Genomic DNA, 26,497 nt, shown 5'->3' on the forward strand with positions numbered 1-26,497 from the left:
CATCAGACCTTAAAAGCTATAGCCAAATCTCATCAGATCTTGGAAGCTATAGCCAAAACTCATCAGTTCTTGGAAGATATAGCTAAATCTCATCAGATCTTTGAAGCTATAGCCAAATCTCATCAGATCTTGGAAGATATAGCCAAATCTCATTAGACCTTGGAAGCTATAACCAAATCTCATTAGACTTTGGAAGCTATAGCCAAAACTTCTCAGAGCTTGGAAGATATAGCTAAATCTCAGCAGATCTTGGAAGCTAAGCAGTATCAATACTTGAATGCAAAACCATCAAGAAAGAATGCACTGGCAACCCACCTCTGCTTCACACTTGCCTTCAAAGTCCCTTGCTGGGGTCGCCAAGTTGGCTGCTGCTTGATGGCATGTTTGTATGGGGTTCTTGACTATGGCAAATCAGTTTTTGGGGCCTCAGCTGTAAACTGGGTCATCCCATCCCTCATCTCTGCTAAGTTGACAGAAGCCTCCACTTGGGAAAAAGTTCTTAAATTGTATTCTAATATTATTATTTATTTTGTTAAATTAGATTTGATATCCTGCCCTTTCCTGGCTCATGCCACGCATTGTAATGAAAACATTTCACATATACAATTTTAATAAAGTCACTTAAAATGTTAATTAATTGTAATAAAACAAAAAAGATGCCAACCGGTCAGGTATCATAGCTGAAAACCCCTCATCCCAATGTCCTGTCATGCAGCTAATGCTTAACTATCAGAATGAGGAAAAGGGTACAGAAAAAGCTGAAAAAGTTGGGAGGGCAGCAAGATGGATTGGACCTGTGGGTTGCCTGAAGCAAAAATCTGGTAGAACACCTCTTACAGGCCCTATAGCACTGGTTGCTTTCATCCTGCTCCTTCTCCTTGAACTCAGAGCTCACTGTTTTGTGTGCACAAGCTGATGCGAAAGAGCATCACCAGCAGGACCAGATGAAAATGGAGATCTACAGAGAAAGAGAGACCCCTGCTGTTTGCTTTTAGGGTTCCCTCCTCTGATTTTATCTTTGCAACCACCCTATGGGGTAGGTTAGGTTGAGAGAGAGTGACGAAGCCAAGGTCATCCCGGTGAGCTTTGTAGCTGATAAGGAAGCTGAACTCAGTCTTCGATTCCTCAGAAAGAGAGAAGAGAAGTTTTGGATTTATACCCTGCTTTTTCTCAACCGTAAGAAGTTTCAAAGCAGCTCACAAACTCCTTTCCCTCCCTTTCCCCACAACAGGTACCTTTAGAGGGAGGTGGGGCTGAGAGCATTCAGAGAGAACTGTGACTGGCCAAGGTCACCTAGCAGGCTTCATATGGAGGAGCGGGGAAACAAACCTGGTTCACCAGATAAGACACTACAGCACATGTGGAGGAGTAGGGAACCAAACCCAATTCTTCAGGTTAGAGCACAGGTGTCAAACTTGCGGCCCTCCAGATGTTCATGAACTACAATTCCCATCAGCCCTTGCCAGTATAGCCAATGCTCATGTTGGGAGGGACTGATGGGAATTGTAGTCCATGAACATCTGGTGGGCCGCGAGTCTGACACCCCTGGGTTAGAGTCTGCCACTTTTAACCACTACAACACGCTGACTCGAAAATGAAACATTCCCTCGGAGGATGTTGGCTTGGTGCTCTTGCCAACCTAATACCTCTGTATGAGGTCCAACCAAATGGCAGCCAATGAGCAAGTCTTGATCCCTGCTATTCGCACCTGTTAGGGTACGGGTGCCAACCTATGGTGCTCTAGATGTTCATGGACTACAATTCCCATCAGCCCCTGCCAGCATGGCCAATTGGCCATGCTGGCAGGGGTTGTTGGGAATTGTAGTCCATGAACATCTGGAGCACCATAGGTTGGCCACCCCTGTGCTAGGGGATTTAGTCTGCGCTCCCCTGCAGTCCACATAGCTGGCCCACTGTTTTGTGTTTGCGGATGATGTGTGCACAGGCTGGTGTGAAATAGCATCACCAGTGGGAGCAGATAAAAATGGATATCTGTATAGGAAGAGAGATCAGTCAGCCAGGCTGGGCTCCCTCCAGGCATGAATAAAACTAACTTGAGCCTGGGATCTGGAAGGATGTGCTGTTTCTTTCCTCAATTTACTGCTGTCTCCTTCCTGGAGATTTATGGCTTTTGTTGTAGCAGAACGGTCTGTGTAACTCTGAAATAATAAGCAGGCTGAACACTGGATACCAGAAGCTTTATTTCCATTTGTTCTTCAGATTTTCAAAAATAGTATCTCTTTTGTTTTAGCTTCTTCAAGAAAGCTGTTGCTTTTGTGCCAGGCCTGTTATCCTTCTAATGGTGTTCCCTCTGCCCACTACTACTGTGGACATAACCATGTCTTTTGATCCTTAGGAGAAAGAGGTTTGTAGCCTACAGTTTGAACAAGATAACTACAGACTGTGTCCTATACCTATCTAGGAGGAGCTTTCCCCTGATTCACACAGGAACACTCATTTCTAATTTAAGAACATACAAAGAGTCCTGCTGGGTCAAGACCATTAGTTCATCCCATCCTGCTTCACACAGTTGTCATGGAGTTAAAAAAATACACAACCCAAAAGCCATACAGTCTCTCCTGTCGTCGTATACCCTCTTGAAGATCACGGCACTCAGTGAAGGAAAATCTGCTGGTGGTCCCTGGCCCAAAAGATGTCCGACTTCCTCCAACCAGGGCCAGAGCCTTTTCAGCCTTGCCCCCAACTTGGTGGAATGCTCTGTCCAGGGAGACAGGTGTCCTTTGAGATCTGATGCAGTTCTGCTGGGCCTGTAAGCCAGAACCGGTTGAGCCAGGTATTTTTTTTCCATCTTGGCCTCCCTTTCTTCCATCTTCTTTCCCCCTCTTTCCTTTAGGGGGTTACAGTATTGTATTTTAATTAACTGTGGCCATCAGTAATTGAAAGGGGTTTATATGTTGTTTTACATCGATTTTATTGTTTTATATAAAATGTCGCGAGCTGTTCTGAGCCCATGAGGTGAAGGGTGATGTATAAAACTAATGGAATGGATGAATGAATGAATGAATGAATGAATGAATGAATGAATGAATGAATGAATGAATGGCCAGTTAAACCAGAGGTGATTAAGAAGGCCCAGCAAAGACTGTACTATCTGAGACTTTTAAGGAAACAACAACTGAATGGAAAACTCCTGGTGTCCTTTTACCGCTGTGCTATAGAGAGTGTCTTAACCTACTGCATCTGTGTATGGTTCTCCAGTTGCACAGTGGCAGATAGGAAAGCGCTCCAAAGGGTGATCACTACTGCACAGAGGATTATCGGCTGCCCTCTCTCCTCCTTGGAAGAACTCCATAATTCCCGAAGCCTAAAGAAAGCCCAAAATATTCTGAGGGACCCGTCTCATCCAGCACACTCTCTTTTTGAACTGTTACCATCCAGCAGACGATACAGGTCTATCAAAACTAGGACAAAGAGGCTTAGAGACAGCTTCTACTCTAGAGCTGCGGCTATGCTAAACTCTGCGGCTTCGTGTTGATGTGTTTGGGGCTGTGTAGGGATGGGTGGAGGAAGGGGAAAGTGAGGCTGGGGTATGAGTCTGAAATTGTGTGCATCGAGGAATGCCGCTGTAAATTTTGTTGTGTGTGCACAATGACAATAAAATGCTTATGCTTATGCTTAAAATATCATCGAATACATGCTTGGATCTGACAATGGGAACGTAGATCTGAAAACCAGAGGGACTTACATCTATTCTAAATAGAGGGTAGGTGGAGTAGAACTGGGAACTTTGCTTTTGTTGAGCAGAACTGGAGACTCATGGTGGGAGGAGTGGATAGCGATGGCTTGAACTGGGAGCTGTGATTCATAACCAGAACCATAAAGCCGCCTGAGAACTGAAAAATCTCTCCTGACGTTTCACCTGCATCTGTGGCTGGCGTCTTCAGAGGATCCTTCTGAAGATGCCAGCCACAGATGCAGGTGAAACGTCAGGAGAGAATGCTGCTAGAACACGGCCATACAGCCTGGAAACCACACAGCACCCCAGTGATTCCGGCCGTGAAAGCCTTCGACAATAAATCTAAGGACTGTTGCAAATTTTGGGGGCATTTGCAAATTTTACTCAGACCGATATAAAACTGCCTTGTCTGGGGTGTGGTTTTTTGGTGGCTTGGGAAACATTCACTGATGTTGATGTGCGCTTGGAGGGAGGTAGCAGATTAAAGGTTAAGAACTTGACCAATGTGCTGTCCTTGGTCCTGAACTGATACTGATTTTGCAGCAACAAGAACTGTGCCATCCTAAACTGAGTTATACCTGTACCAAACTGAGGCCCCTTCCGCACACGCAAAATAATGCGTTTTCAAACCACTTTCACAATTGTTTGCAAGTGGATTTTGCTATTCCGCACAGCTTGAAAGAGCACTGAAAGCACTTTGAAAGTGCATTATTCTGCATGTGCGGAATGAGCCTGAATTCCCTGTTCTACACTGATTTACATCGAAGCTGATAGACTTGGAAGAGGTTTCTACTTAAGATGGCACAGCAACTTTTAAAGATCTTCTCTCTGCCCTGCCCCCAATCTTATTTTGAAGAAACCAAAGCCTAATGTTTTGTCAGTTTTCAATATAGCTACTGGTGTTTGTTGCAGATACTAAGAATAGCTTCTAAAATGTGAAAATGGAACCTAATGTTATAGTCTCATCTACTGAACATGGTGCTGTATCCCCCCACCAGTAATTTCAGCTTAGTACATCGTAAATGTACTTTGTTTGTGGGGTAAATCTTTGCCAATGAAAAAGAAATTATTTGTCAACATACTGATAGAGAGGTCAATCGAAATATGAAGGGATCGTATAAAATACATCCCAGGAACAGATACAGAATCAGACCATTGGTCTGCTCAGTTCAGTTACTGTCTACTCAGAGTAGCAGGGGTTCTCCTGATTTTTGGGCAAACATTTTTCAACCCACTACCTGATGATGTTAACTGAAGATGTCGGGGCTTGAACCTGGAATCTTCTACATGCCTAGCAGATGGGCTGGCACAGAGCCAAAGCCCCTCCCATCTTCATAATCTTTCAAACCAGAGGCATAGCTAAGGAAAATGGAGCCTGGTGCAAAATCTGAGTTTTGTTGCCCCACCCCCATGTTCGTTTGTGTTTTTTGTATTTTTCGTGTGTTTTCAGTTTTTGGCCTGCAGGGGGTGCTGTTTTTAGGCTAGCAGCATAAAAATTTCAGGGTATCTTTAGGAGACTATCCTGATGATACCAGCCAGGTTTGGTGAAGTTTGGTTTAGGGAGTTCAAAGTTATGGACTCTTCAAAGGTGTAGCCCCCCTCTCCTATTAGTTCCCTTTGGAAACAATGGGGGATGGGGCACCCCCTTTGGGAGTCCATAACTTTGTACCCCCTGAACCAAACCTCGCCTAATTTGGGTGGTGTCATCAGGAGAGTCCACGGAAAACTCCCTGAAATGTTGGTGCTGCTAGCCTAAAAACTGCACCCCCTCCAGGCCAAAACCTGAAAAACACTAAAAAATACAAAAAAAACCCTGAAATTTTTGTTTTCCCCCGCCCCAGGTGGCCCGGTGCAACGCGCACCCCCTGGCCCCCTTGTAGCCATGCCTCTGTTTCAAATGTCATGCACTCCCTCCTTTCTGATTGACAACTGTTGGAGATAGGCCATTTGTGTGATCTGGCAGGCAATTCTTTTAAAGCCTTATAATACTAGATCAGTGATAGTGAACCTTTTCGAGACCGAGTACCCAGATTGCAACCCAGAACCCACTTATTTATCACAAAGTGCCAACACAGCAATTGAACCTGAATACTGAGGTTTTAGTTTAGAACAAATGGTTGGCTCTGCGGCACTTGTTACTTGGGAGTAAGCTTGGTGAAGCAACCGTGCAATGCTTCGAACGGGTGAATCACAACCCTAGGAGGGTTTACTCAGAAGCAAGCCCCATTGCCAGCAACCAAGCTTACTCCCATGTAAAGGATCCTGCTTTAGTTCTTCTCCCCCCCCACGATAAACTCTGTGTGCGCGTGCCCACAGAGAGGGCTCTGAGTGCCACCTCTGGCACCCATGCCATAGGTTCGCCACCACTGTCCTAGATAGTTTTCCTTGGTGATCAGTATCATATTTCCCATGTTTCAATATCAGCGAGAGCAATTCTTTTTTTAAAAACAAATTCGGATCCCATGCAAATAAAAATGCAAAACTGCTCCCCCCCCCCACTTTATGTGAGGCACATTTAGGAATTGTGGGGGGTGGGGGGCTGTGGTTGCATTTTAGAAACCAGAAAATGTGGAATCTAGGTCATGTCAGGATTCAGTATCGGTCTTCTTCTCCAGCTTGGGTTTTGTTTTTGTTTTGCCTTTCCGTGCATGGAAATGCCTTTGCTCTCATTTTAACGTTCAGAAATCTGCTTCTATTCCAACCCAGTCAATTTTTCTTTGCTTTTTTTCTCCTATCACTGAAGAACAGAATAAAAAGCATAGGATTGGATCTAGCGGGGTGGATTTCTATCTGTGGAGTAGGATTTCCTTCTCTCTTTCATTTTGGTCCAGCTCAAAAAGCTGCCCCATAAATGCTGCTCCTGGGGAGGGGGAGACCCCCTCAAGGATGAATCTGCAGAGGGAGGAAGAACTGAGCCACAATCTTTTTTGGGAAATGAATCACAAAATCTGGTCCATAATGTGTGCACTGTCCTTTTGCAAACCTGCACTGCTATACTGTTCAGAATTAAAACTTGTAAATCTTTTTAACAACAGTCCTGCTCTGGTATAACATCAGTGGTGGGATCCAAAACTTTTAGTAACAGGTTCCCATGGTGGTGGGACTCAAACTGTGGCATAGCGCCAATGGGGCTGGGCGGGGCATGACAGGGGCATGGCCGGGCATTCCGGGGGCGGGGCATTCCTGGGCGGGGCTGTGGCAAGGACGCAGCCGCTGCACCGGTCCTTGGGCGGGAAACGAATGCACATAGGCGCAGGCTGCCACACACGCCGGTGCACCTCCTGCTAGACTGCTTCAAGTTCTGCGTGTTACTGCTGAGAGGAGGGGCATAACTAAGGCAAAAATCACGTGGCAAAATCACCAATTAGTAACCCCCTCTCAGCACACACAAATAATTAGTAACCTACTCTCGGGAACCTGTGAGAACCTGCTGGATCCCACCTCTGTACATAGATACTGCTGAGAGGGTGTTCCACACAAAAGAGAATCTTTGGAGCAAAAGAGAACTTCTATACAATAAAGCCAGTTGCAGATTAAGAGTGAGCACCAACTATAAAGGCATTTACCTGCAGCATTACCCTATCACATCTGCAGTTGTGACACATACCATGCGTACTGAGTTGCATATATACATGCTGGCTGCTATGGCTTCCAGCTGCATGTGTACCTGGTGGAACAGACATGAAAACTGTTTCACACATGCTGATATACACTGCATATAAGCTATATGTACTCTTAAATCCATAATGCAGGGAACAGCCTCAGTTACCAATAGGAACTTTTGTAATGAGACTGAAGATCATAACTTAAAAATCAGTAGCTCATTTGCACAATTGCATATCACATGATTATCTCCAGATACAATAAATGAAAAATGGCAATCCAGGCAGGAAGTTTATAACTTTTTATTATTGTTTTGTATCTCTCAGGTGCCACTCCTTTTGCTTAGAATGCTTCCCAGAAGAGACACCTTTGCAACTTAGGTAGATCACAAACATGCTACTGAAAAGACCCAGGAAAGTTTGAAGGCTCAGAATCAAGGTGGTACAAACTGAAGGTCAACTATAGCTAGATAGCACGCCAGCAATGGCGGAAGGCCTGCCAAACAAATCTACTACCATACTTCTTTGGGAAGATCTGTTGCAAATCTCACACCCTGCTTATGTCAGCTGTAGCACTGGTACAATTCTCAGGAGTCGCAATGTTATCCTAGATACCAGCTGAATACTTGTAGAGCCAACCCATTTGAATTTCTGCTCCATCTTCCCTTTTAAACTTTTTACCTGGGATAAGGAGATAGGAATTAAAATGTATTTAAAATCTGTTTTGCCAAATGGCCCAGATTACCTATTTTCATAACGTTTACATTCTTAATAGAAAAAAAAAATGGCAGGTTTACATGGGGAAAAGATGTTTCTGTTTGCTAACGTTTTAATTTTTTTTTTAAGGTGGAAAAATTTGCCAAGTACTTGGATCCAAATGATTTGGGCAAGATCAGTTTCAAGGATTTCTGTCACGGAGTGCTTGCTATAAAAGGTAAACATTTTAATTTGGTTTTTTTAAACATAATTTTTTTTAAAAAAAATGCAACAACATGCCAATAGAGAGTAGAGGAAAAAAAACACGGGTAACAGCATGCTGCTTATCCAGAAAGTAAAGGAAAAATACAGAAAGTTTCAAAAAAGAGAGCACCCAGAAAAAGTGAAAGTAAAAAAGTCTAGAGAGCGGTGAAGACACAGAAAGGCTTCTAAAAACCAAATGGCTGACATACACATTACTGATTCTGGGTCATATCAGAGCTAGTGGGTAAAATAAAAGAGAGGCCCAAACCAGTTCATCTCCCGAATGAAAGGTCTCCAAAAGTTGTTGGATAGGCTAGGACCGGACCCTGTCTGCCCTAATGCCAGCAGTCACTCCTTTCAGTAATGTGTGGCAGAGACCTCTCCAAGGCCCCTTCCGCACACGCAAAATAATGCGTTTTCAAACCACTTTCACAACTGTTTGCAAGTGGATTTTGCCATTCCGCACAGCTTCAAAGAGCACTGAAAGCAGTTTGAAAGTGCATTATTCTGCATGTGCGGAATGAGCCCAAGTGTCAAACCTCGGATCTGGAAAGCACGGAAACTGTAGATTTGGTCTAAAGCCTTTATTTCAGAGCGTAGGTAACATCGCCAAAAGAGGAATCTGGCGCTTTCCGCACAAACACACTACCTATATCCCGTTGCCCCCTCCCCTCCAAACGGCTCCTACTCCCCTCTACAAACTGCAAAGCATTTACTACAAAGCATTGGCGGTAGCCTGGGAACAGTTCGCACCTTCCTCTGATAAGATCTGTGTCCGGGATACCCTGGGGCGCCGAGGGGAAGACTTTCGCCCCATATCAGAGGATGGTAAACCGCCTTCCCCTGCACTACCTGCCATTTGGCACCAAGGCTCTCCTGTTCAAAGTGCCATTTTCTCTGGAAGCTGCCTTTTTATTTGTTGTTGCCGTTTTAACTTGTGTTATTGTTTCTTCCTTTAGAACAGAACAGTTTACGTGGAACTTTTGATGCTTTCCAATCCAGCTGTTACTCAGATCCATACCTCCCAAGTTTCATCAGGGCTATAGAAGTAGATGCTCCCAGTCAGATGATGAGAACAGACATTTACCAAACCCTGTCTCATGTAAACAATGTGTGGGACCCTGCAGTGGTCCAGACCAGTTGTGCTCCATCAAAGCAGGATATGGCTACCTGGCCTGTGTACTCGTTGTTGTTGGTACTCATCACGTCTGGCAAAATGTTGCCCCTTCCGCACAAGGCAACCCTTAAATTAACCCTTAATAGCAGTGCCAGAAAAGCAAAACTGTATTGAGGCTGGCAAATCAATTGGGAAACACTTCCTCATCAAAAGCATCCATTTTAATCGTACCATATTTTAATCATACCATACCAAAGAAAACTAAGGCCCCTTCTGCACATGCAAAATAATGCACTTTCAATCCACTTTCACAATTGTTTGAAAGGGGATTTTGCTATTCCGCACAGTAAAATCCAGCTCCAAGGGCATTGAAAGTGGATTGAAAGTGCATTATTCTGCGTGTGCAGAAGGGGCCTAACAGGGAATTGTATTTTCCCATGGGAAACGGTAGCTTAGAACCAGGAAAGAAGATCTCTGCAACTGTAATTCTGTTCTACAGCTTCTTTTATGCCCAGTGCTAAGTATTATACAGAACAATGTGAGTGTCCCAAAAAAGGGTTCTGTGATACCATTTGAATCAATTTATCTCTATAATCATTCCAAATGTTCATATATTCTATTGTAGCCATACCTCCTTGTATCTTTCTTTCTGTGGGAGAGAACTGCGTAGCACTAAAAATGTTGCAGCCTAGCATTTCCAAATAAGCAATACTTCATTCTGCAGGGCATCTCATTGTAGTAAGACTATAAGATCGTTTAGATGAGAACTTTCCCTGATTTGGATGCTGTTGTGAAGGGGAGAATCTTCACCACAGTATTGTGATGTTTCTGGCCGATGGCCCTCCGGCACTCCTGGCGCACTGAGATAGGAGGTTGTCAGGGGAAATAATCTTGTCCTGACGTGCTTCCTATTTGTGGTGCTTCAAGAGAGGAGGTGCATCGGGCAGCTCACTTCCAAAAAAAGCGTTTTCTAACTGCGCAACTCTAGGGAACGTTTAGAGGGAGTGTTGTTCGGTGGTTTTAATTGTGATGGAGGAACATCTCACTTTCCTGTAATAAAGGCCAGTTTTGTGTGAGAATCATAGGTGACAAAAACCTGATTTTTTTAAAAAAAGAGGCCATGAAAATATTTAGAATTCAACACCAAGATGGCTGACCCAGCAACCTAATTGAGGCTGTGTGGCGTAGCAGTGGCATAGTGGCTAAGAGCAGTGGCTAAGAGCAGGTGCACTCTGATCTGGAGGAACCGGGTTTGATTCCCAGCTCTGCCACTTGAGTTGTGGAGGCTTATCTGGGGAATTCAGATTAGCCTGTGCACTCCCACACACGCCAGCTGGGTGACCTTGGGCTAGTCACAGCTTTTCGGAGCTCTCTCAGCCCTCACAGGGTGTTTGTTGTGAGGGGGGAAGGGCAAGGAGATTGTAAATATAAATCCAAACTCTTCTTCTTCTTCTTTTGGGATTGATTAGCCTTCTAGTCCTCAGTGAGGGGGATGGTTATCCATAGGATGCCACTCAGGATTCACTTGGTCTGTTATGAGGGGAATTATAGGGCCGGAGGAAGTGCACAGCAGGTTTGATGAGAGCAGTTAAGAAACAAGTTTATGTCCGTGGTGTGCACGGTCTTCTTTTCCTTATCCTCAGCTTTTTCAGTGTGACAGTACCAAAAATCTGGGCAGTTGGGGGCCTGAGAAAATGTAGCACTTATAAAACAGGTTTCTTGTTTGATGATTCAGACTGATAACATAGAACAGAAAGACCTGGAATTTTTCACTGTGTTTGACAGACCCAGACCCTGCCAGTCTGCAAAATATCTGAAGTCCCTAATGGACCCTGTGTATGACCAGTTACCTTGGAATCAGTTCATTTGGGCAAAACTTGGTGCTTGTTTTCACACAACCGCAGGCAGATAAGGTCATGCGGATGAGCCTTTAGTTACTGAAGTCTGATTCCTTTGATGGGCAGTTTGCTGACTGAAAGCTCAGCTTGAGCCGTGGACTCTTATCTGGTGAACTGGATTTCTTTTGTTTCCCTGTTCCTCCACATGAAGCCTGTTGGGTGACCTTGGGCTAGTCACAGTTCATTCAGAACTCTCAGCCCCACCTACCTCAAAGGTGTCTGTTATGGGGAGAGGAAGAAAAGGGAGTTTGTAAGCCCCCTTAAGTCTCCTTACAGGAGGGAAAGGTGGTTTATAAATCCAAACTCTTCTTCTTTAGTCCGACCTAAGTGTCATATTGTAAAACTATGCCGTATAATAAATGGGAGCAAATCCACATTTACCCTTGATGTGGAGCAGCAGCCAATCCTGGTTCTTTGATGCATGTGCTTGTTTTCATGGCACCTCACCTTTTAGCACTTCAAATAAAATCTATAGTTGAACATTGACATTGAACGAGGAACAGGGCTGGCAAGCCGCAAGCCTGAGGCTGCTGATATTTTGAGAACCAAATCCGTGATGGAGGTGGCCTCCGTTTCTTTTCGCCCCCCTCCATTTGACGCAGCAAGGTCTCATCAAACGAAACACCTAAACAAAATAGCTCCCCTTGACTGCATCACTGGCTTTCACTTCAGCTGTTTTCTGGAGAGTGAAATTGCAGCAGCTGTTGGATTGCTCGATGCCAAAAGCGTCGGAATACAACCCTGGCCAGAAACCATCCACAGAGTGTCCACTTGCATTTTCTTAAGGTCACAGAGTAGCCCTGAAGACACATTAATGCCCATCTTGAAGAATCCATCCTGGCATTTCTGCATGCATGATTCCCTCTCCCGACCCCTCCCACCACCGAGCTGATAGTAGTAGCATGATGCTTTTGTGTTTCTCCTGATAACAAGAAGTTAAAGTCAGCATCCTTCTACCCTGTCTAAGGATGATGCATTAATTCCGCACATTGGTGTTTCCTAGGCTGGCTGCCAAGCATATGTCTGTATTAGGGAAACATATGTATGTGTGTCTGAGGCAGCCCGGGTTAATACTTTCACCCATTCAGATTAGCTTCTCCTGCGAAGCTCCCAGAGTGCCTATAAAATAAAAGAAACCAAGTACGTGACTGTCATGGGTAAACAGCAGCAGATCCTGGATGTTGCTCCATCTCTCAAGCAATACCAGTGCAGGAGACTGTGCAGGGACACCATTTCCTTAGAGGAAGGCCATCACTCACAAATGACAATAAGGGAATGGCATCATGAGTAAGGTCATCATGAGGAAAAGCTGCCCCTCTGCGAGCTATTTGGCCCTTTCACCAGTGTGGAAAGGGTATTACAGAAGAATGTAATGCTTGATGGTACCAAAAGGGGAGGGAATGAGGGGTGGCATGCAAGGGGAGGGAAGGGGCCCCGGCATCTGGACCTGACCCACCCACCCAAGCGGAGGGAGGGGGAGGGAAGGGAAGGGAGGGATGGCATGCAAGGGAAGGGGAGGGGAGTGAGTGAGGGGTGGCATGCAAGGGAAGGGGGACGGAAATCGAGGGGCGGGTATGCAAGGGAAGGGGAGGGAGTGAGGGGTGGCATGCAAGGGAGGGGGGGGAGTGAGGGGTGGCATGCAAGGGAAGGGGAGGGAGGAAGGGGTGGCATGCAAGGGAGGGGGGGGGAGGGGAAGGAGGGGGGGCATGCAAGGGGGGAGGGAGGGGGGCCCCGGCATCTGGACCTGACCCACCCACCCCAGCGGGAGGGGAGGGGAGGAGGGGGAGGGAAGGAGGGCATGCAAGGGAAGAGAGGGAGTGAGGGGTGGCATGCAAGGGAAGGTGAGTGATTGAGGGGTGGCAATGCAAGGGAGGGGAGGGAGGGAGGGGTGGCATGCAAGGGAAGGGGAGGGAGTGAGGGGTGGCATGCAGGGGAGGGGAGGGAGTGAGGGGTGGCATGCAAGGGAGGGGGAGTGAGTGGAGGGTGGCATGCAAGGGAAGGGGAGGGAGTGAGTGAGGGGTGGCATGCAAGGGAGGGGAGGGAGTGAGGGGTGGCATGCAAGGGAGGGGAGGGAGGGAGGGGGGGCATGCAAGGGAGGGGAGGGAGTGAGGGGTGGCATGCAAGGGGAGGGGAGGGAGTGAGGGGTGGCATGCAAGGGAGGGGAGGGAGTGAGGGGTGGCATGCAAGGGAAGGGGAGGGAGGGAGGGGTGGCATGCAAGGGAGGGGAGGGGAATGAGGGGTGGCATGCAAGGGGAGGGGAGGGGCCCCGGCATCTGGACCTGACCCACCCACCCTAGCGGAGGGAGGGGGAGGAGAGGGAGGGAGGGATGGCATGCAAGGGAGGAGAGGGAGTGAGGGGTGGCATGCAAGGGAAGGGGAGTGAGGGGTGGCATGCAAGGGAAGGGGAGGGAGTGAGGGGTGGCATGCAAGGGAAGGGGAGTGAGTGAGGGGTGGCATGCAGGGGAGGGGAGGGAGTGAGGGGTGGCATGCAAGGGAGGGGAGGGAGTGAGGGGTGGCATGCAAGGGAGGGGAGGGAGTGAGGGGTGGCATGCAAGGGAAGGGGAGTGAGTGAGGGGTGGCATGCAAGGGAAGGGGAGGGAGGAAGTAAGGGGTGGCATGCAAAGGAGCAGGAGGGTTTTATTGTCACTCACAGATGACAATAAAAGAATGAAAACTGGCTCAAGGAAATGCACCACAAACAGCTGCAAAGACAGAGATACCCTAAAAAATAGTATTTGGAGTAGGTCCTGCTAAGCTTATTGCATAGGATATGGCTAGTCTAGAATCAACGCTCTGGAAATCTGGACACCAGATAGATGCCTTTCAGTCCTAATTCATTTGATCCAGACTGAAATAATTTCCTATTGCTGAGGCATTATAAGATTTTGCCCTAGCAGAGTTGGGCATGATTGGCATATTGCACTATACTCTTTTTTGAGGACATGACTTTGTGGAGAAGACCTGGGTGCCAATTTAAACAACTCCCCAACAATTGGTCTCAATCATAGAAAAAGTATTATAATTGCAATTTACAGTCTGGCAGCTGAACACTCTATTATTGTATTACTGTTGACCACTGGGGAAAGCTGAAATGCGTCTGTTTTTAACGGTCAAAAAAGTGTCCCGTAGAACCCTTCTGTGTATTGTAATTGTGATATTGTGTGCATAAGGCAGGCTGTTCTGGGTCTTTTACAAGTGTAGATGATTTCATTGTGTAATGAATATCTCTGTGTTTTTGATATTTGGCAGTTTTATAACTAGTGACCCTTAAACAATTTCTTGACCTTTTTGGTACTTAATGCCACTTTTGTAGGGTAAAGTTTGTTTCCCCTTTTTTGTTTGTGCCGTGGGGAAATGAGTCAGCTGCGGCTTCTGGCAGGTTGATTCCTGGTTATGGCACCTTCTCTCCTCTCTCCTAATGGGGGAAAGGAGAACAATGTAGTCTGCTTTAGGTCCCCACTGGAAAGAAATGACGGGTATAAGTGTAGTAAATAAATGGTTGCCGACAGCAGGATGACAGGGTGTGCTACACACAATGGGGGAGAGACGGGAGGGCAACCTGGCCAGGCAGAAATAGGTGGGGGCAGCCCTGCTACTCTGTCTCCTGCTGTAGTAGTGCAGCAGTGGTGTAGGAGGTTAAGAGCTTGTGTATCTAATCTGGAGGAACCGGGTTTGATTCCCAGCTCTGCCACCTGAGCTGTGGAGGCTTATCTGGGGAATTCAGATTAGCCTGTACACTCCCACACACACCAGCTGGGTGACCTTGGGCTAGTCACAGTTCTTCAGAGCTCTCGCAGCCCCACCTACCTCACAGGGTGTTTGTTGTGAGGGGGGAAGGGCAAGGAGATTGTAAGCCCCTTTGAGTCTCCTGCAGGAGAGAAAGGGGGGATATAAATCCAAACTCCTCCTCCTCCTCCTCCTCCTCCTCCTCCTCCTCCTCCTCCTCCTCCTCCTCTTCTTCTTCTTCTTCTTCTTCTTCTTCTTCTTCTTCTTCTTCTTCTTCTTCTTCTTCTTCTTCTTCTTCTTCTTCTTCTTCTTCTTCTTCTTCTTCTTCTTCTTCTTCTTCTTCTTCTTCTTCTTCATGTTCTTCAGCCGCTGGGGGGGTGGACGAGGTGGGGCAGGAGCCTGCTGGGTGCCCCACAGGCATGTGCCCAGTGACATATAGGTGGCCCCATATCTCCATAGGCTGTATGCCTCTGCCACCAGCCACACTAGCATGGGCTCCTGTGGCATACAGGTGCTGGGGCTCATGTCTGCTTCCAGGTTCAGGTGCCGCACGGTTGTGCAGCGCCCTGCCACTGGCATAATAAACCCTCTCTGGCGGATTTGCCTCTTGTGTCAGTGGAGTGGGCACCCATGTGGGTACAACCCCACACCACTTTCAAAGCTCCACCCCCCCCCCCAGTGGATTGCACAGTGCCTGTTACTTGCTGGTTCGCTGTTTTTGTGCCCCTGATCCCTTGCATCAAACAACAAACTGTGTGTGTCTCTTGCAGTGAGCTTGGCACGGTGTGTTTCATTTTTCTGTGTTAAAGGCTCTCTTGAGGCACCACGACTTGAGACAGCAGGAGGCTTAATGAGCTTTTGTTATTAACATCTGAAGAAAATTAAATTGCTCCCACAACAAGGCCTCAGAGAAACCCTGGAAAGAAATGGAAAGCAAGACACGTTTTGACAGTTGATGTGTAAAACAAAAAGCTGTTGCTTACAGAAAAACCCCACAAAACCAAAACCACCATACTTTAGTGGCTATCATTCTGGCAAGTTGGCTTCTTTCTATTTTTTTTTCTGGTAAGCTGGCTTCTTTCTATTTGTTAAAAAGTAGCCAGTAGTGAAGCAAATTCTATAATTATCCACAGCCCCCTGGGGGTCCTCTGTGACTTTTCTTTAAGCAGCAGCAGTGGCGTAGTGGTTAAGAGCAGGTGCACTCCAATCTGGAGGAACCGGGTTTGATTTCCTGCTGTGCCGCCTGAGCTGTGGAGGCTTATCTGGGGAATTCAGATTAGCCTGTGCACTCCCACCCACACCAGCTGGGTGACCTTGGGCTAGTCACAGTTCTTTGGAGTTCTCTCAGCCGCACCTACCTCACAGGGTGTTTGTTGTGAGGGGGGAAGGGCAAGGAGATTGTAAGCCCCTTTGAGTCTCCTGCAGGAGAGAAAGGGGGGATATAAATCCAAACTCCTCCTCCTCCTCCTCCTCCTCCTCCTCCTCCTCTTCTTCTTCTTCTTCTTCTTCTTCTTCTTCTTCTTCTTCTTCTTCTTCTTCTTCTTCTTCTTCTTCTTCTTCTTCTTCTTCTTCTTCTTCTTCTTCTTCTTCTTCGTCTTCGACCAAATGGAAAACTATTATTGAACTGAATGTCTAAGGCCAGAACTCCAGGTAGTTAGAACTCCAGATGTGTTACAAGGCTAAAAACCAGCTGTGTGGGCTCCTCTGAGTTTAGAGCTGGCCCGTGGTGTGAAGAGAGGGAGGACTTATCTTCTCCTGTTCCATCTTCTCAGTTTGTGGATACGCCACTCAGATTGCTCTAATGGGGTGAGGACAGGTACCCTCGTTTGGGTGGTGATGTAGGGCTCTTTCTCTCCTTTGCCCTCATCATCGCACGACTCCATCAGACCAACCAGAGAGAGCAGCATCTCTGGAGAGATAATCAGAACTGGTTTCATTGACCTCAACCACTCCAAAATGGATTGGGAAGCTGGAATAAGTTCCATTATTCAGACCAAACATATGCCTGCCCAATGCAAAACATGCAAGGTGGGCTGCTTGAGGAATCCTCCTCATATGCTCCAAGTCTTTGCAGACGGTGAATCACGAAATCGTTCCCTGTGGTTTGCACTGGCTGCCTTCAGGGAACGTGGGTCAGCCTCTAGACTAGAATCTCACACGTGAAGTAAATAGATTAAAATGCTACCTGGGGTGCTGTGTGGTTTCCGGGCTGTACAGCCGTGTTCTAGCAGCATTCTCTCCTGATGTTTCGCCTGCATCTGTGGCTGGCATCTTCAGAGGATTTGATAGTAGGAAAGCAAAGTGGAGTATATATACCTGTTGGAGTGTCCAGGGTGGGGGAAAAGAACCATTGTCTGTTAACTTGCTTTCCTACCATCAGGTCCTCTGAAGATGCCAGCCACAGATGCAGGCGAAACGTCAGGAGAGAATGCTGCTAGAACATGGCTGTACAGCCAGGAAACCACACAGCGCCCCAGTGATTCCGGCCGTGAAAGCCTTCGACAATACATAAAATGCTACCTGTTTGACCAAGTGAATCCTGGTTAGGAAGTGCGAGATGGCTTCTCAGAGAGGCCAGGACACCCTGAGATTTTCTAAGAAGGCACAGTGCGTGCTCTGAGAGCCTCTGGGGCACCCTTCTCTTCTCCACTTCTCCAGCAAGATTGGAGCTTTCGTCACTAGATGGCCATGCCTGAAGCAATTGTAGAATTTTTGAATGGGGCATAGGTGGATTCCGTACAGCACAAATATAGAATCTGTAAGATGTTATTAAAAGCGTCTTGGGGAAGAACTTCGCACAGCATTCTCCCCCCAAATGAGTTCAACCTGTTATATTTCACAATTAGAGATGGTACAATATGCGCCTATTTGTGCTGACACAGCTTTTGCAGTCATCTCACTCAAAACAAACGAAGAAGGAAAAAAATGACACGTGAATAGGACTGCTAGGCTAAACAAACTTTATCCAGAGGTGGGATCCAGCAGGTTCTCACCAGTTCCCGAGAGTGGGTTACTAATTATTGGTGTTTGCCGGGAGGGGGTTACTAATTGGGTCCGCTTTTCTGTTAGAAATTCCATTAGGTCCAAAAATCATAAAGTTCTGTTGTTTCCTATGTGGCTATCATTCTGTTGTTTCCTATGTTCATATCACCTTCCCCAAATCCCGCCTTCCCCAAAATCTTTCCCAACTTGAAGCTGGCAATCCTACCAATCAAGGGGGTGGTTTCCAAGTCACGTGGTGTGACTTCCAAAATAGCTTCCATTTTATTACATGAGCAGCAGTGGCGTAGTGGTTAAGAGCAGATGTACTCTAATCTGGAGGAACTGGGTTTGATTCCCTGCTGTGCCGCCTGAGCTGTGGAGGCTTATCTGGTGAATTCAGATTAGCTTGTACTATCCCAGCACATGCCAGCTGGGTGACCTTGGGCTAGTCACAGCTCTATGGAGCTCTCTCAGCCCCACCTTCCTCACAGGGTGTTTGTTGTAAGGGGGGAAGGGAAAGGAGTTTGTAAGCCCCTTTGAGTCTCCTTCAGGACAGAAAGGGGGGATATAAATCCATCTCTTCTTCTTCTTCTTCTTCTTCTTTTTCTTCTTCTTCCTTTTTATTTTAAAAAAGTCACTAATTTGTTGGATATCAAGCACTAATTGCTTGATCAATATTTTATGTGGGAAAGGGAATGTTGTGGGGGAATGGGAACCATGCCAAGCTACACTTTCCAAAGCTGCCTCTGCCTAGATATTTTTGAACATTAGAAAACATTAGAACATTAGAACATTAAAAAACAGTGGATCTCAGCTCCCTCGCCATTTATGTATTCTTTGCTTTTGGGCAGCTGTTAAAACAACGAATGTCTGTATCAAGAGACTTTCTCTCTCCCTTCCTTGCAACCAATATTTTGCATTAGGAGAAGTGTCCCTATCATTGCCTGGATGATAATGGATCAAAATGCATCAGAAGTCTGCTTCCTTAGCTCCTTCCTGGCCATTAACTTTTGCCCATGAACAGCAAGGAGAAACTGATACACCATTTTGAGGCTCTCTCCCTTCAGTGTTATTGTCAAAACCGCTGCCATTAGTCTTTGCCTACCATTCTTCCCTCAGGGTAGCTATTCTCATTCCTCGTAACATCCAGAGTGACTAATCATCATGACTTGGTGTGCTTTACTTCTCTGGCTTTACCTGCCTTGCAACTGGGAATAGCCGGGCAGGGTGCGGAAGCCAAAAATATACCCCATCTCTTAATAATAAGCTAGAAAGAGAAGTACCGCAAGATAATCGCAGTCTTCCCGTTTCCATCGGTTTCACAGTGAAGAATCTCACATTTGAGGCAGCAAGAGAGACATCAGCCAGTTTTAAAATAACTTGGCCTCTTACTGCCCTTGCTGTACTTCACTGTGAAGTCATTGGTTTGTTGTTGGGGGGATGTAGAGTTTTATCACAGAGCCAGTGAAGTGGAGTGTAGTGGTTAGAGCACCAGACTATGATCTGGGGGACTCTGGTTTGAAACTCCACTCTGCCATGGAAGCTTACAGGGGGAATTGGAGCCAGCCACACGTTCTCAGCCTAACCTACATCACAAGGTTGTTGTGAGGATAAAATGGGGATGAGGAGAACAGTGGAAGACCCTGTTGCTCCCTATTGGGGATAAAGGTGTGGTTCTTAGGTATCCTCCAGGAATCTATTTAATTCCCTTTCAAACCATCCATGCGTAAATTGTCTAAAATGTATAAAGGGCTATCAAACAAATGCTGGAAATGTCAACATGATGCTTCAATATATTGTTGAAAAGGTTTCATGGCCGAAATCACTGGGGTGTTGTGTGTTTTCTGGGCTGTATGGCTGTGTTCTAGTAGCATTTTTTCACCTAACATTTCACCTGCATCTGTGGCTGGCATCTTCAGAGGATGGTTCCTTTTTATCATATGTGGTGGACATGTAAAGAGACAAAATTGTTTGGGGATATGATTTTAAAGGAAATGCAAAAGATTATGAAAATACAATTGAGACAAAACCGGAGGCATTCTTGTTGGGGCTGATGGGGGAGGATATCCCAGATCAACATAGAACACGTTTTATGTTCATGACAACTGCAGCAAGGATTTTATATGCGTACAACTAGAGCAGGGGTCTTCAAACTATGGCCCTCCAGATGTTCATGGACTACAATTCCCATCAGCCCCTGCCAGCATGGCCAAGTGGCAGGGCTGATGGGAATTGTAGTTCATGAACATCTGGGGGGCCATAGTTTGAAGACCCCTGAATTAGAGGGACAATAAAATTCCAACAAGACAAGACTAGTTTTTAAAAGACACAGAATACGCAGAGATGGCAAGGCTGACGGCGTTTATAAAAGACAAAAATATGGACAGTCTCCTGAAGGGCTGGAAACCCTTTGCGAACAATCTATTGAAAATATATATGAATAGAGAAATAATGGCAGGATTCGCGATTTAGATGAAAACAGCGAATTTGACTAAAGTCGTTTTATAAGGACTAAAAGTGAAAAAAAATGCAGATATTAACCATAAGCATGAAACTAGATTTGCGTTCGGATCCCTAATGGGGTAATCACCACACATACATATATGTAGGGATTTGGGTGTGCTTTTTTCTTTTATTACTACTATAGGAGAAAGGGGAGACCAGATTTGGCCTTTTTCTTTTTTTTTCTTTATGTATATGTTGTCTGTATATGCAAAGTAAATAAAAGTTTTGTCTTTAAAAAAGCCATCCATGTGTTTAGCCATCACCGTCGCATGGTTATACAGAAGGAACTTTAAGGATGTGAGGTATACAGAGGTGGGATCCAGCAGTTTCTCATCAGTTCCCGAGAGTGGGTTACTAATTATTGGTGTGTGCCGAGAGGGGGTTACTAATTGGGTCTGCTTTTCCGTTAGAAATTCCATTAGGTCCAAAAATCATAAAGTCCTGTTGTTTCCTATGTGGCTGGTTAGCGAAGGTAGAAAACGGGATAATTCTCCCTGTTGGGCTGTTTTAAAAACATGTTTTAGAAATATGGTAAAGTTCCTTGTTTAAGGAAAGTATCCTTCTTTTGATTTCTAGAAACAAAACTAAGTATTTGAAAGTATTAAGTATTTGACAGGCTGTCAATTAGAGGAGAAGTAGTTGTTTCTGTTGGCAGTAGACGATAGGACTTGCTATAATGAGTTTAAATTATGGACAGAAAGATACCAGCTGGATATTAGGAACTTTTTTTTTACAGTAAGAGTTTTTTACAGTAACAGAGAAATTATTAATGCCCCGCCCCTGGAATGCCCGGCCACGCCCCCGTTGTGCCCCGCCCAACCCCATCAGCGCTACGCCACTGTTTGAATCCCACCACCATGGGAACCTGTTACTACAATTTTTGGATCCCACCACTAGATGTATACAGTATTGTGCTAGAAATCTCAGTGCAGATGTCCAGCTGAACACATCGGTCGATTCCTCACTTCAAAAATGAAAGTAAATACAAACCGGTTTGGTAAGATTCGGGACCTTTTGAGCACAGTTTCATGGTCCCCACCGCAGCTTCTTCCCCCTTGTTCCCAGAAACGCCGCAGCCACACAGGAGTCCCCACTGTCGGCGGATAAAACGTGCGATCCGCTCAGGGGCTATCCTGATTGACTGCTGCGTTGTGCTGGAGCGGGAAAGCTGGATATTTGGAGTGACGAGCACGCATCTGATCGTGAGTGGGGAATCGACCCTAGATATTGAGAATAAGACCACGATCCCGAGCATGCCTTTGCCTTTCCTTTTAGCCATGATCTACACCAGCAGTCCCACCGAAATTATTCTTCTGAACATCTATTCCTTCTTCCTGTTTTCAGGCTGCGAAGAGTTACTCAAAGATGCGCTGTCTGTCGAAAGCTTTGGGCCTCGGCGCTATGAGACACAGTATGTGGATTACTACTACCAGGTAACAAGGGTTGATGCTTTACACCTTCCTTTGCTTTACTGCTGTGTGGGAGTCAAACATTACTGTGACTTTTCCCGTGTTGCACGGGACCTCTTGCTGCTCATAGTGGTCCACGGCTGTAGTTTTTCAAACAAAGAATTTGGCAGCCATTAGGAGCAAGCAGAAATTCTGGCAGAGCCGGATGAGGGCATTTCAAAGACTAGCAATGTTTGGTATCATCTGGCTCTACAAGCAAGAAATGTTATAGTCATATCTAGCCACAAATAATATGGGAAGGGAGTCTCGCTTTTGAGGGATTGCAAAACAAGGGAGCCAAGAAATGTCAAGGGGGCTTTCCGCACTACAGAAGGGAGCTAAGGGCGGCTCGGTTCCCTTCAATGGGGGGCGATTCCAGGCTGTCCGCACAGCAACTTACTTGGCCCCCTGGAACCGAGCTAAGTGGGCGGGATCATCTTGATGCCTGTTTCGCTCCTCGATCGTGATTGGAGCTTGTGTTACCATGGGAAACAGGAGCATTCTTTTTTTTTTCAGTTTACAGTTTACAGTTACATGCCCGTTCTGCGCATGCCACAAAAGCGGCTCCTAATTGGTTGAACGGATGAGGAGTCGTTTCGATGCATCCGCACTTCGAAGCGGTATCGACCTTGTTCCAGCAGAAAGGTGCAGTTCTGAGGGGGGGGGGGGGGACTGAGACAAAACAACGTTGAGCTCAGTTGCAGTGCGGATACACTGAGGTGAACCTAGATAGAAACCAGTACGACTCTGTCAGTGCGGAAAGCCCCAAGGTGAATTTTTTACAGTTGTTGTATGGGTTGTGAATGCCTTTGAAATTATGACCAGAGGCTCTCTGATGAAAGTCCCTTGGTTTGGAAGAGGTTTTCTTCTATCCGGCCTGCCTCTGAAATGACAATGAAGCCATTATCACTGTGACTAATGTGCACCGTGAATGATGACTATAAACCAGATCTAAGCTGAATTGTCTTGAAAGCCACATAGTTGTCGGAAATGTACTCTTCTCCCATTGGTCACACCTTGGAATGTATGATTTAGAGAAATTTAGAGGGCAGGTATGATTCAAAACAAGTGATTACTGAAGGGTAAATACTAAAGGTATTTGTGGCGGTTGTGGTTTTTCCGAGCTGTGTGGCTGTGGTCTGGTAGTTTTTGCTCATTTCACCTACATCTATGGCTGGCAACCATTGATGCACACAGCCTGGAGAAAGGCCAACAGCCAGTTGATTCTGGCTATGAAAGTCTTCGACAATACCCTGAAGGTAGTTGTTTGTTTTTAAAGTGCCACTTGGACAGTTGTTCTGCTTTTCATAGATGGGTTACTTATTTACATCCTTTTGTAATAGCTTTGTGCTCATGGTCAAGATGAACTGCAGTAAATGGACTGCTCAATCTTCTGAAGTTTGATGCATGTTTAACGTTCACATGTGTCATACTGTTAAACTGTCACGCCCCATGACTATAGTCTCAATTGAAGAAGTCAGAACATGATATTCTTTAGCAGGTTAGTGGCAGGTAAGAAACCATGGACAGATCTGAAATTACATCACAAGCTGCTCATTTATACAGTGGAACCTCGGTTTTCATTGCCTTCGGCTTTCATCAGTTTCAGTTTTCATCGATTTTTCCAGTGAAACATTTGTCTCGGTTTTCATCGATTTGCCTCGGTTTTCATCGATTTGCAGTAAGGTGCAGGGGTTTGTGGAGAAAAATCACCCAGACAAAGCTGTTGCAGGCCGTGTTGCAGGCAACTCGTTTAATGACAATGTCTTGCCCCATTTCAGACAAATCTTCAAGAGGCGTCAGAAACAGACCTCTTTGGACACCTTTCTGGTGCGACATTGGTCCACTGGCTCTGAAGCTGGTCCTAGTGTTATTGTTTGTTACTGTTTTCAGCATTAAACACTATGTTTATTCACCCCCAAAAATGTGTTTTTGGTATGTTTTTTGGAGTGCCTAGAACGGATTAATGGGATTGACATTGATTCCTATGGAAAAGTTTGCCTCGGTTTTCATCGGTTTTGGTTTTCATCAATTCTTTTCGGATGGGTTACCAACTAAAACCGAGGTTCCACTGTATACATGTAAGAGCCATCCCCCTTTTCCAGCACCAGGTGGAACTGGTTTTAGCAGACAGTATAATACAATTGAATGTTTACATAATGGCGAAGTTGGGTTCTCAGGGCTGTAAGAGATATGTTTACACCCAGTGAAAGGAATGCAAACAAGCAATTTCCCCACAAAGAGGCCCAGAGAGATATAAGGAGGAAGGGCAGGAAAGGACAGGCAGCCACACACACATAGTTCTCAAACTCCTGGTGGGAGCAGCAGCAATACAAACTCCTGGACCCCAGTAGATGGGGAAAGCAGCACTATGGCAGGACCATCGGAGACATGACATAACCAAAGTAGTAGTTGTGAGCACAGGTTTAATTAATCGGGAAGCAAAAAAGGTGCTTTAGTGTGTGAGGAAGAGAGACTGTCGAGATGCTTTACTCTTCTGTGGGAACATTATGTGATAGATCTACTAAATAGTACTCTTGAATAACTTACAGAAACAGAGTGGCATAAACACACACCCTACACTGCCTGAGGTGAAGAATGAAGTGTCATATGTTTAGCAGATCCAAAAATGTGAAACTTTGAGAAACCAAGCTGTCATGGTTTTGGGTTACTCATAGGAAAGGCATGTCTACCCACCTATGTAGTTGTGCTAGCCACCAGGCGGAGAATGAGATGACACACAAATTGGGGATGCCATCCTAAGGCATTGAGATATCCAGATACATTTTGGGGTGCTGTGTGGTTTCTGGGCTGTATGGCCGTGTTCTAGCAGCATTCTCTCCTGACGTTTCGCCTGCATCTGTGGCTGGCATCTTCAGAGGATCTGATTGTAGGAATGGAAAGGAAGTGGAGTATATATACTGTGAGGTCAAAAGGTGAGGCCATCTGAATAGAGTAGCCTGGCATGTGAGTCACAAAGAAGTCTGTAGCATGTGAGTAAGAGTGAAGGTAGCAAGGTCAATAGGTGAATGCACCTGAATAGAAGTATCCTGGTCTTTGTTCCCTTTGTTTGCTATTGTCTATAGTTGTCCTGTGTTTGTGTGGAGCTGATTTGTCACTGTCTTGATTCTAGAGTTTTTCAACACTGGCAGCCAAATTCTGTTCATTTTCATGGTTTCTTCCTTCCTGTTGAAAGCTGGTTCATTTGGTAACTTGACACAAAGAAAAAGTTGTTACTCATTTATTTATTTTTCATATTTATACTCTGCCCTAACCCTAACCCTGCCCTACCCCCAAAGGCTTACAATGGCTTACAATGGCATAAAGCCTAAAATCATACGAGGGCGCTGGCATGTAAAGCTCTGAGAAGCCCAGCAATTGCATTTTCCTACTTGGTGGGTTAGAGAGATGTTGCTCCTGACAAGAAATCAACTTAGTTACCTGTTGTCGCTGAACTGTCTCTGTTCATCAATGAAATGGTATTGTTTCCAATAAATTTATTCATTGCAGCCTTTTTTAGGGCAGTCCCTTTCCCGGAGATCACTGGCATGGAGTGTGTCGGCCTAGAGTGGTTGGCCTCGGAGAGGTTGGCTGTTCTCCTGATGTACCGGTCGCCTAGCGCACCGGGAGGCAGCTTGTCACGGCTGCTGGAGGTGGTGTCGGACTGGGCGTTGCGGTTCCCCAAACTTATTGTTTTGGGGGACTTCAACATCCACGTCGGCGCCGCCCTCATATGCAGCGACGCGGACCTAGTGTCATCCATGGCTACGCTAGGCATCTCCATAATCAACTTTGGCCCCACCATGGCATGAGGAAGACCGGTCCTGCGCATGGACTGGTCTTGGGTCAGGGATGAACCTGGTCGTATCCTCTATCAATAGAAAGTGCCATGCGTCCGACCACTATAGCACTTTGTGAAGGTCGGATGGACTTGCCGCCTTAGCCCGGTCTAGGCTGACGGGCCGATTTTTGCCCGCCAGCGGAGACTTATGGATTCGCACTTGGTTTCCTGGAATGCTGCACCCGGGACCCTGAACCCGCCGGCACCTTTCGATGAGCAGGTGGAGGACTGGAATGCCCGGCTCTCCGATGCCATCGATGTTTATTTGCCCCCCGGCGTCCTCGCGCCCGTTTTCGACGCAGCTCCATGAGCGTATACGGAGGGAGTTGCGTCCAAATGAAGCGGGGTCTTAGAGCGTCTAGAGCGAGTGTAACTGGAGGAAGTCTCCACGGCAGCCCGAAGCTGCGCGGAACTTATCTTATAGGACGTTGCCATGAAAGCCTATGAGATGGCGGCGAAAGATGCGAAAGAGGGTCTTCTTCTCCTCCTCCATGCAGCGTCCGCCTGGCCTCTGCGCCCAGCTCAATTGTTTAGCATAATTGGTCGGTGACGACCTCTCCCCTTGTCAGGAGGTCATCAAACTCTCAATTGGATATCAGCTGCTTGAGGCATTTTATGGAAGGCTTCTTTGCGGATAAAGGTTCGCGTCAGCTCGCCATGACCTCCCACCTGCGTTGGCTACAATTGAGTGAACTGGAGACTCCCCTTGCCCGTCTTCTGG

General features: G+C 46.2%; 1 protein-coding gene across 1 annotated transcript in view; it reads left to right on the plus strand.

The window, feature by feature from the left end:
• The window catches only part of RAB11FIP4 (RAB11 family interacting protein 4), a 336,747-nt gene that overhangs the window by 94,911 nt on the left and 215,339 nt on the right, over positions 1 to 26,497 (plus strand). The window contains exons 2-3 of the mRNA XM_048491005.1: positions 8,146 to 8,233; positions 21,832 to 21,920. Of these exons, the coding sequence (XP_048346962.1) occupies positions 8,146 to 8,233; positions 21,832 to 21,920 (177 nt within the window). The remainder of the gene's footprint in view (positions 1 to 8,145; positions 8,234 to 21,831; positions 21,921 to 26,497) is intronic.

The sequence above is a fragment of the Sphaerodactylus townsendi genome, linkage group LG03 (genome assembly GCF_021028975.2).
Source record: "Sphaerodactylus townsendi isolate TG3544 linkage group LG03, MPM_Stown_v2.3, whole genome shotgun sequence".
NCBI classification, from domain to species: domain Eukaryota; kingdom Metazoa; phylum Chordata; class Lepidosauria; order Squamata; family Sphaerodactylidae; genus Sphaerodactylus; species Sphaerodactylus townsendi.